The 10,752-nt window shown below is 37.7% G+C and overlaps 1 protein-coding gene across 1 annotated transcript in view; it reads left to right on the top strand.

Annotated features, from left to right (window-relative positions):
- The first annotated feature begins 3,588 nt into the window (after positions 1-3,588).
- The window catches only part of CCDC73 (coiled-coil domain containing 73), a 106,177-nt gene continuing 99,013 nt past the window's right edge, over positions 3,589-10,752 (top strand). Inside the window, exon 1 of the mRNA XM_065882877.1 lies at positions 3,589-3,726. Within this exon, the coding sequence (XP_065738949.1) occupies positions 3,589-3,726 (138 nt within the window). The remainder of the gene's footprint in view (positions 3,727-10,752) is intronic.

The following is a 10,752-nucleotide window of genomic DNA, read 5'->3' as shown; positions in this document are numbered from 1 at the left end:
AGCTCTGTGACTTGTACCAATGTCAAATACACAGTTTTATATTGTACTCTTATTATATAAGATGTTTAGGAGAGGCTGAGTGAATGGTGCATAGGACTCCTTGTACATTTCTTTGCAACCACCTGTGAATCAATTATTAAAATGAAAAGTTAAAAAGAAGAGCTTCTTGGGACTTCCCTGGTGGCTCAGTGGTTAAGAATCCGCCTTCCAATGTAGGGGACACAGGTTCGATCCCTAGTCCAGGAAGATCCCACATGCTGCAGAGCAACTAAGCCTCTGCGCCACAACTGCTGAGCCTGTGCTCTAGAGCCCGTGAGCCACAACTACTGAAGCCTGCGTGCCTAGAGCCTGTGCTCCACAACAAAAGAAGCCACCGCAATGAGAAGCCCGCACACTGCAATGAAGAGGAGCCCCCGCTTGCCGCAACTAGAGAAAGCCCGCGCTTAGCAATGAAGACCAAATGCAGCCAAAAATAAATAAAAAATAAATTAATAAAAAAAAAAAGAAGAGCTTCTTGCAGCCTGATTCATACATTTTCTGGGTTGAGAAAGACATTGAAATGCCTTGGGTTTTAGTAAAAGGCAGTTATCCCAGTCCTTCTTTTTTAACTTTCTTGGGTTTAAGGATTGCATTGCTGTTAATTAGTATTCACACCACCCTTACAAAATGCTTTATATAAAAGCAAAGTTTAGGAAGCACAGTATCCATCTCAGCCGTTGTATGAAGGGATTAGTGATAGGTCAAGCCTTGTCTGTAACATTAGGAACCCAGCCTTTGGGTGTTAAAGGGCAGAAAATTTGGTCTCAAGGGTACTAAGGTAACAGAAAAAGCCTCAGCCACAGAGAAATAGAATAGGATCATTGTTGCTGTTTTGTGTATGAAGATCAGAATAGCAATGATGACAAAACTGTTATTCAGTGTTAAACCTGGAGGGTTATGGGATACAGGTTGTTATATTTTTATGGTAACTGTGCTTCTACTTGAAAAACCTAAGTAAGTTTTTTTTTAGTTAAAACAGAATGGGCAGTCCATGTGGAGGCAGAGAATTTCGACACAGTTTTAGGTTCTGTAGTTTGGAGACAAAAGAGGAGCAAGTTTGGAGTGGGAATGGAGACAGTAGCATGAGCTCAAATGGGCAGCCAGCGCAGGATTCTTCTCGAGACCATCCTGTCAGAGGGAAGGCTTGTGAGGCTTTGGGAAATAGGCCAAGGAGAATGGGGTAAAGTAGTAGTGTTTCTCTTCACTTATAGATTTTTATCCCGTAGGCAATAAGGGGCTAATCCAGACTGAGTAGAGAAATGACACAAATGTGCTGTAGGAATTTCAACCAGCAGTATTTTATAGGAGAAATTAGAGTGGATGGAGAGTACCTATATGGCTGAAAACCAGTTTGTTTGTTTTTTAATTTTATTTTTTGGCTGTGTGGCATGTGAGATCTTGGTTCCCCGACCAGGGATTGAACCTGGGTCCCCTGCATTGGAAGGTGGAATCTTGGCCACTGGACCGCCAGGGAAGTCCCCCAAAACCAGTTTTATTCAACAAAAAGTGTTGTATTGGGTTGGCCAAAAAGTACCATAACATCTTACAGAAAACCCGAACGAACTTTTTGGCCAACCCAATAATTCAACAAAGTGGTGAGGGTCCAGACTCACCTGGGAGTATAAGATAGAGACATGTATTTATGAAAATGATTCTGTACTCTGGTAAATCTTTTTCGGTGTGGACTAATTTGTATCTCTTCATAGTCATACTCTGCACGATCTGTATATAGTGCATCAAACTTAGAAGTGTGACCTTAAATTTAAATTTTGTTTAAAAAACCAGGAGGTCAATAAAATTTAAACTGCTTAACAACTATGTATACAAAAAAAAAAAGAGACATGTGAGAGGACTAACGCGACTGAATCTTTAAAAAAAGGGCTGGAGTTTGAACTTGAGTACATAGAAAAAAATGGTAACATCCATGGAAAAGAGTTAACTTGGGAAGAGAAGTTGTTTTGCTTTGTTGTGTGGGTTATGGTGGGAGGGGCATAAAATGGTGAGGAGGGACTGGACTAGCAGCCCTCCCACAGCTGGTTGAAGCTTGAGTTTGGACCATCCTATGACTGGTGGGCCACAGCTGACAGGAGTGGGGAGGGAGGGAGAGCCCGAAGGAGAGCTTTGGGAAATGATTACCTCTGGGGTGCAAAGAATGAAGCAAAGCGGGTTAAGTGAAAAATGGGATGTATAAGGGCCACAGCGAAGTTTAAATAAGTTCCAGTCTTAGTCCCAAAACCTTTAGATTTGACATATTTATGCCTACCACTTCCATTTAAGAGTTGGGGTACTGTCACATCTTAACTCTGGACTGTTGTCATGACTTCTATTCATGTTCAGTAATTTGGAAGGGGTTTTTAAAAATACGGTGACTTAACAATATGAGCAGAGTTGTTTGGCTTTGGTATGTTTAGTCCCTGCTTATAAAAGATGGCAAGAGAGACTGTTCTGGACCACTGTGCTTAGAGACCCCTCATGCATAAGAAAGAAGCGCTGTGTAAGCTCCATAATGAATGGGACCATTCTAGATGTGTGTGAGCCCTAGATCACGATGTCTAACATTGTAAAATACATAAACTAAAACACCGGCAGCTTTACCTTTAGCCTTCTCAAAGTCTTAGCTGTTTCTGAATTCCCATGTCACTTCCCATGAGAGCATGTATGAATCTTTTTCTATTTTGGGTAATAAAATTGGTTATAAATTTACTCCCTCTCCCCCTTCTTAATACTGTAGTTTAGTAGTTTTTAGCACTTTCTCCTTTGGCCATGTCTGAAAGAAAGTCTGGGGAATTCCCTGGTGGTCCAGTGGTTGGGACTCCTTGCTTTCATTGTCGAGGGCCCGGGTTCGATCCCTGATTGGGGAACTAAGATCCTGCAAGCTGCACGGTGCAGCTGGAAAAAAAAGTCTGACTGAGCCGTCCTGTGAAGAAGATAATGGGAGCTTCAGTCTACTCCAGGTTACACAGTCAAGATTTTAATTTCCAGACTGAAGTCTCTCTTCTATAAATTGTCTGTTATTATTTTTGCCAGTGATATTTTTGCTGCCAAGAGCTATAGAATGATATAGAATAGTATCATGAAAAACAGGTCAATTTCTTAAAAGATGTGTTTTTGATTTATTTTTTCCTTTTGGTTTTTAAGCAATTTGGATTATTTAATGTATGAATCATTTCTTCCCTCAGGTAACTGTGAGAGATTAAAAACCAAGTTCCCCTACAAATTTCAAGACCTTTGGCTTTATCCTAAAAATGGAAACTAAAGATATTGGTAATGATTCTCTGTATAACATCTTGAATCTGTTACACAACCAATTTAAGGAAATGTATTCCATTGTTATTTCATAGGAAATAAATTGCTGAGTTCCAGCTTCAAGGAAGAGCTAAATATTATATCATAGGATATCTCTCTTGATTGAACTATTAAAGCATTGTATCAAAAAACAAGAAAATGTGACATTGTAAAGCCTTTGGAAATATAAGTTGTAAAACAGCAGATAAATTGAATTGCAAAAGAAAAAAAAACCTTTTTATATTACAGGAAATAAATGTTAATATGGAGAATGATTTTAAGACTGAGTTAGCATCATCTGTCTTCACTCTTCAAAGTTCTTCAGAGACATTGTTTTCTATTCAGCTATTAGATTTCAAAACAAGTTTACTGGAAGCATTAGAAGAATTACGTATGAGAAGGGTAAGTTTCTTTTTAAAATGCTTTTTTAAATCAGAGAACTTGATTTTGTCTTAAGGGAGAAAAAAAGACAATGAAATAACCTCTTATTTAGAAAGAAGAAATACAGCCCAGATAACAGAGTAAAAGAGAAAAGGTCAGATTTAGTCAACATCAGGAGATGGAAAAGAAGAAGTTATAAACTAAAGTGAAAAATAAAACAGAGATTTGGTAAGTCAGCTAGTACTGAGTGCCTTGGAATTCATAGATAGCATTACAGTTGGATACTATGGCTGATAAAAAAAAGAACTGCTCTTTCAGGAGATTATAGTTTTGTTACGGCTGTAAAATGGGTGCCAATGAAATGATTAAATATGAAACAAGTAACATGATTAAGTGACAGAATAAGTGTATGTAGTAAGTATTCTGAGTTCAAATAATAAACTATCCTTATTTTTGGAAGTGATAACCTTGAGATTTTTAGAAAGGAGATATCTAGTATAAAATTGTAAAAGATGTTTGGTTTTAGCAGGAGATCTGTATTGGACAAAAACCCTTAAAAGCATTTCATTTCTGAGATTCTGTGGGTCTGAATTTGCAGAGCATGTTGTCAGCTCTTAGATAGGTTGGAGTTAGTAAGATTCTGAAAAGAAGAAAATAAACTCTAAAACACTGTAATAATGATCTAGGGATGTGGTCACTAGGACTTATGTGTAACTGAAGATAGAACAAAAGAGACAGAAAGGAGAATCAATAGAATTTGCTAACTTCCTGAAAATAAGGTATAAGTGAGAGAAAAAGAGATCTGAAACAACATTTTTATTATATAAACCCTGTTCTAGGATTTAAAAATATTGCGATTTGTTGTCATAATAAGAAAATTTAATTACCACAATGCTCATCGTGTATAAAGCTACTTACGGGCTTCCCTGGTGGCGCAGTGGTTGAGAATCTGCCTGCCAATGCAGGGGACGCGGGTTCGAGCCCTGGTCTGGGAAGATCCCACATGCCGCGGAGCAACTAGGCCCGTGAGCCACAACTACTGAGCCTGCACGTCTGGAGCCTGTGCCCCGCAACGAGAGAGGCCACGACAGAGAAAGGCCCGCACACTGCGATGAAGGGTGGCCCCCGCTTGCCTCAACTAGAGAAAGCCCTCACACAAAACGAAGACCCAACACAGCCAAAAATAAATAAATAATCCTTCCCTCTACTTTAAATAAATAAATAAAAATAAAGCTACTTACTATCAGTATCACAAAACTCTATTAAACAAAGAAGAAATCCCGCTAAAAAAAGGTATCTTAGATAAGCATTGAAAATAACTACTATTATAAAATTAACTTAAGATGTTATCTTTTCTAAGTAAAGCAAGTTTAGGTAACTATTTAAAGCTTTATATTCTGTTTTATTATGTTTTAAACACTATATTTTTGTCTGTTTATATTTCTTCCATGAAAAATAAGCTTCCCTTAAAAATCTTCTGAGGGCTTCCCTGGTGGCGCAGTTGTTGAGAGTCCGCCTGCCGATGCAGAGGACACGGGTTCATGCCCCAGTCCGGGAAGATCCCACATGCCGCAGAGCAGCTAGGCCCGTGAGCCATGGCCGCTGAGCCTGCGCGTCCGGAGCCTGTGCTCCACAATGGGAGAGGCCACAACAGTGAGATCACGGCCCGCGTACCGCAAAAAAAAAAAAAAAAAAAAAAAAATCTGAAAAATTTCAGAGTAACAGTAGGAACAGTGGTTTTTAGTAATCAAGTGCAGGAATGTGTACTACGTTTTCTTAATATTTATTTATTTATTTTATTTTTACTTTTGGCTGCATCGGGTCTTAGTTGCAGCATGAGGGATCTTTGTCGTGGCATGCGGGATCTTTCGTTGTGGTGCATGGGCTCTTTGTTGTGGCGCTTGGACTTCTCCCTAGTTGTGGCACACAGGGCTCTCTAGTTGTGGCTCACGTGCTTAGTAGCTGCAGTGCATGGGCTTAGTTGCCCCGTGGCATGTGGGATCTTAGTTCCCCAGCCACGGATCAAACCCCATGTCCCCTGCACTGGAAGGTGGATTCTTAACCACTGGACCACCAGGGAAGTCCTGAATGTATACTACTTTTAATAACATTCCCCACTGAAAGGAGAACTTTATTCTTAAAAAGGGGGAAATTCCTCCTTTCATTGGAAAATGACAGTTACGATTTTCACATTTACCATAATGGCAACACTTTATCCATATTGCTGGATTTTATTTTTCATCCATATTTTAATAGGAAAATTTCAAAAACGCATAATAGTTGAAAGAATTTCACAGTGAACACCCATATATCCACTAAGATAGGGAGAATAATGGCCACCCCAATGATGTCCACATTCTAACTCTCAAAACCTGTAAATATGTTACCTAACATGGCAAAAGGGACTTCACAGATATGATAAAGTTACATATTTTGAAATGGAGGGATTATGCTGAATTATTCAGATGGGCCTAATTTGTTCCACGGGTTCTTATAAGAGGAAAGCAGGATAATCAGAATCAGAGCAAAAGATGTGATGTCAGAAGTAGAGGGTGTGGTCAAAGAGATTTGAAGATGTTATACTGCTGGCTTTGAAGATGGAGGGTAGAAGCCACAAGTCAAAGTGTGCAGGTGGAAGCTGGAAGAGGCAAGGAGTTCCCCCACAGAGACTTCATGAAGGTGTACAGCCCATCCAACACCTTGGTTTTAGCTCAGTACGAATATTTTAGATTTCTTTCTTTTTTAATTTATTTTTTTATTGAAGTATAGTTGATTTACAATGTGTGTTAGGTTCAGGTGTACAGCAAAGTGATTCAGTTACAGGTGTGTGTATGTATATATATATATATATATATATGTGTGTGTGTGTGTAAGTATATATATGTGTGTGTGTGTGTGTGTGTGTGTGTATATATATATATATATATATATATATATTCTTTTTCAGATTCTTTTCCCACATAGGTTATTACAAAATATTGAGTATAGTTCCCTGTGGTATACAGTAGGTCCTTGTTGGTTATCTATTTTATATACAGTAGTGTGTATATGTTACTCCCAAATTCCTAATTTATCCCTCCCCACTACCTTTCCCCTTTAGTAACCATAAATTTGTTTTCTATGTCTGTGAGTCTGTTTCTGTTTTGTAAGTATGATTTTTTTAAGATTCCACATGTAACTGATATCATCTGATATTTGTCTTTCTCTGACTGACTTACTTCGCTTAGTATGATAATCTCTAGGTCCATCCATGTTGCTGCAAATGGCATTATTTCATTCTTTTTTATGGCTGAGTAATATTCGATTGTGTGTATATCTATATATTGATATCTATATCACATCTTCTTTATCCATTCATCTGTTGATGGACATTTAAGTTGCTTCCATGTCTTGGCCATTGTAAATAGTGCTGCAATGAACACTGAGGTACATTTATCTTTTTGAATTATGGCTTTCTCTGGATATATGCCCAGGAGTGGGATTGCAGAATCATAGGGTAGCTCTATTTTTAGTTTTTTAAGGAACCTCCATACTGTTCTCCATAGTGGCTGTAACAATTTACAGTCCTACCAACGGTGTAGGAGGACTTCCTTTTCTCCACACCCTCTCCAGCATTTATTATTTGTAGAAATTTTGATGATGGCTATTCTGACTGGTGTGAGGTGATACCTCACTGTAGTTTTTGATTTGCATTTCTCTAATAATTAGGGATGTTGAACATCTTTTCATGTGCCTTGTGGCCATCTGTATGTCTTCTCTGGAGAAATGTCTATTTAGATCTTCTACCCAGTTTTTGACTGGGTTGTTTGTTTGTTTGTTTTTGATATTGAACTGTATGAGCTGTTTATGTATTTTGGAGATTAATCCCTTATCAGTTGCATCATTTGCAAATATTTTCTTCCCTTTTGTAGCTTTTTTTTGTTTTGTTTATGGATTTTTTTGTTGAGCAAAAGCTTTTAAGTTTAATTAGATCCCATTTGTTTATTTTTGTTTTTATTTCCTTTACTCTAGGAGACGGATCCAAGAAGATGTTGCTGAAATTTATGTCAAAGACTGTCCTGCCTAGGTTTTCCTCTAGAAGCTTTCTAGTACCCCGTTTTACATTTAGGTATTTAATCGATTTTGAGTTTGTTTTTGTGTATGGTGTTAGGGAGTGTTCTAATTTCATTCTTTTACATGTAGCTGTCCAGTTTTCCCAGCACCACTTATTGAAGTGACTTTTTTCCATTGTATATTTTTCCTCCTTTGTTGTAGGTAAATTTACCATAAGTGCATAGGTTCACTTCTGGTCTTTCTCTCCTGTTCCATTGATTTATATTTCTGGTTTTGTGCCAGTACCATACTGTTTTGATGACTATAGCTTTATAGTATAGTCTGAAGTCAGGGAGCCTATTTCCTCCAGCTCTGTTTTTCTTTCTCAAGATTGCTTTGGCTATTCGGGGGTTTTGTGTTTCCATACAACTTAAAAATTTTTTTGTTCTAGTTCTTTGAAAAATGCCATTGGTAATTTGATAGGGATTGCATTGAATCTGTAGATTGCCTTGTGTAGTACAGTCATTTTGACAATATCGATTCTTCCAATCAAAGAACATGGTATATCTTCCCATCTGTGTCATCTTTGATTTCTTTCATCAGTGTCTTATAGTTTTCGGAGAGGTTTTTTTGTCTCCTTGGGTTGGTTTTTTCCTAGGTATTTTATATTTAAAAAAATTTTTATTTTATTTATTTGCCTGCATTGGGTCTTAGTTGTGGCACGTGGGATCCTCACTGCAGCATGCAGGATCTTTTGTTGTGGTTCACAGGCTCTTTGTTGTGGTGCATGGTCTTCTCTGTAGTTGTGGCACGTGGGCTTAGTAGTTGTAGCACGTGGACTCTCTAGTTGTGGCGCATGGGCTCTAGAGCACACATGCTCAGTAGTTGCGGCATGCAGGCTTAGTTGCCCTGCAGCATGTGGGATCTTAGTTCACCAACCAGGGATCAAACCCGTATCCCCTGCATTGGAAGGTGGATTCTTAACCACTGGACCACCAGGGAAGTCCCTGTATTTTATTCTTTTTGATGCTATGGTAAATGCGATTGTTTCCTCAATTTCCCTTTCTAACCTTTTGTTGTTAGTGTATAGAAATGCAGCAGATTTCTGTCTATTAACTTTTTACCCTGCAACTTTACCAAATTCATTGATGAGCTCTAGTAGTTTTCTGGTAGTGTCTTTAGGATTTTCTATGTATAGTATCATGTCATCTGCAACCAGTGGCAGTTTTACTTCTTTATTCCAATTTGGATCCCTTTTATTTCTTTTTCTTCTTTGATTGCTGTGGCTAATACTTCCAAAACTATGTTGAATAAAAGTGGCGAGCGTGAACATCCTTGTCTTGTTACTGATCTTAGAGGAAATGCTTTCAGCTTTTCACCATTGAGTATGATGTTAGCTGTGGGTTTATCATATATAGCCTTTATTATGTTTGGGTAGGTTCCCTCTATGCCCACTTTCTGGAGAGTTTTTTCATACATGGGTGTTGAATTTTGTCAAAAGCTTTTTCTGCATCTATTGAGATGATCATATGGTTTTTATTCTTCAATTTGTTAATGTGGTATATCACACTGATTGATTTGTGGATATTGAAAAATCCTTGCATCCCTGGGATAAATCCCACTTGATCATGGTGTATGATCCTTTCAATGTACTGTTGGCTTCAATTTGCGTGTATTTTGTTGAGGAATTTTACATCTATGTTCATCAGTGATATTGGCCTGTAATTTTCTTTTTTGTGTGGTATCTTTGTCTGATTTTGATATCAGGGTGATGGTGGCCTCATAGAATGAGTTTGGAAATGTTCCTTCCTCTGCAATTTTTTGGAATAGTTTCAGAAGGATAGGTGTTAACTCTTGTATAAATGTTTGGTAGAATTTGCCCGTGAGGCCATCTGGTTCTGGACTTTTGTTTGTTGGGAGTTTTTACATTACTGATTCAATTTCATTACTGGTAATTGGTCTGTTCATATTTTCTATTTCTTCCTGGTTCAATCTTGGGAGATTGTACCTTTCCAAGAATTTGTCCATTTCTTCTAGGTTGTCCATTATATTGGCATAGAGTTGCTTGTAGTAGTCTCTTAGGATGCTTTGTATTTCTACGGTGTCTGTTGTAACTTCTCCTTTTTCATTTCTAATTTTATTGATTTGAGTCCTCTCCCTCTTTTTCGTGATGAGTCTGGCTAATGGCTTATTAATTCTGTTTATCTTCTCAAAGAACCAGCTTTTAGTTTTATTGATCTTTGCTATTGTTTTCTTTGTTTCTATTTCATTTATTTCTGCTCTGATCTTTATGATTTGTTTCCTTTGCTAACTTTGGGTTCTGTTTGTTCTTATTTCTCTAGTTCCTTTAAGTGTAAGCTTAGATTGTTTATTTGAGATTTTTGTTGTTTCTTGAGGTAGGCTTGTATAGCTATAAACTTCCCTCTTAGAACTGCTTTTGCCGCATCCGATAGGTTTTGGATCATCGTGTCTTCATTGTCATTTGTCTCTAGGTATTTTTTGATTTCCTCTTTGATTTCTTCAGTGATCTCTTGGGTATTTAGTAATGTATTGTTTAGCCTCCATGTGTTTGTGTTTTTTACGTTTTTCTCCCTGTAATTGATTTCTAATCTCATACCGTTGTGGTCAGAAAAGATGCTTGATATGATTTCAATTTTCTTCAATTTACTGAGGCTTGATTTGTGACCAAAGATGTGATCTATCCTGGAGAATGTTCTGTGCGCACTTGAGAAGAAAGTGTAATCTGCTATTTTTGACTGGAATGTCCTATAAATATCAAATAGATCTATCTGGTCTATTATGTTATTTAAAGCTTCTGTTCCCTTATTAATTTTCTGTTTGGATGATCTGTCCATTGGTGTAAGCAAGGTGTTAAAGTCCCCCAGTATTATTGTGTTGCTGTAAATTTCCTCTTTTATAGCTGTTAGCAGTTGCCTTATGTATTGAGGTGCTCCTATGTTGGGTGCATATATATTTATAATTGTTATATTTTCTTCCTGGATTGATCCCTTGATC

The sequence above is a fragment of the Phocoena phocoena genome, chromosome 8, assembly GCF_963924675.1.
Source record: "Phocoena phocoena chromosome 8, mPhoPho1.1, whole genome shotgun sequence".
NCBI lineage: Eukaryota > Metazoa > Chordata > Mammalia > Artiodactyla > Phocoenidae > Phocoena > Phocoena phocoena.
This window is presented reverse-complemented; position numbering and strand designations above follow the sequence as displayed.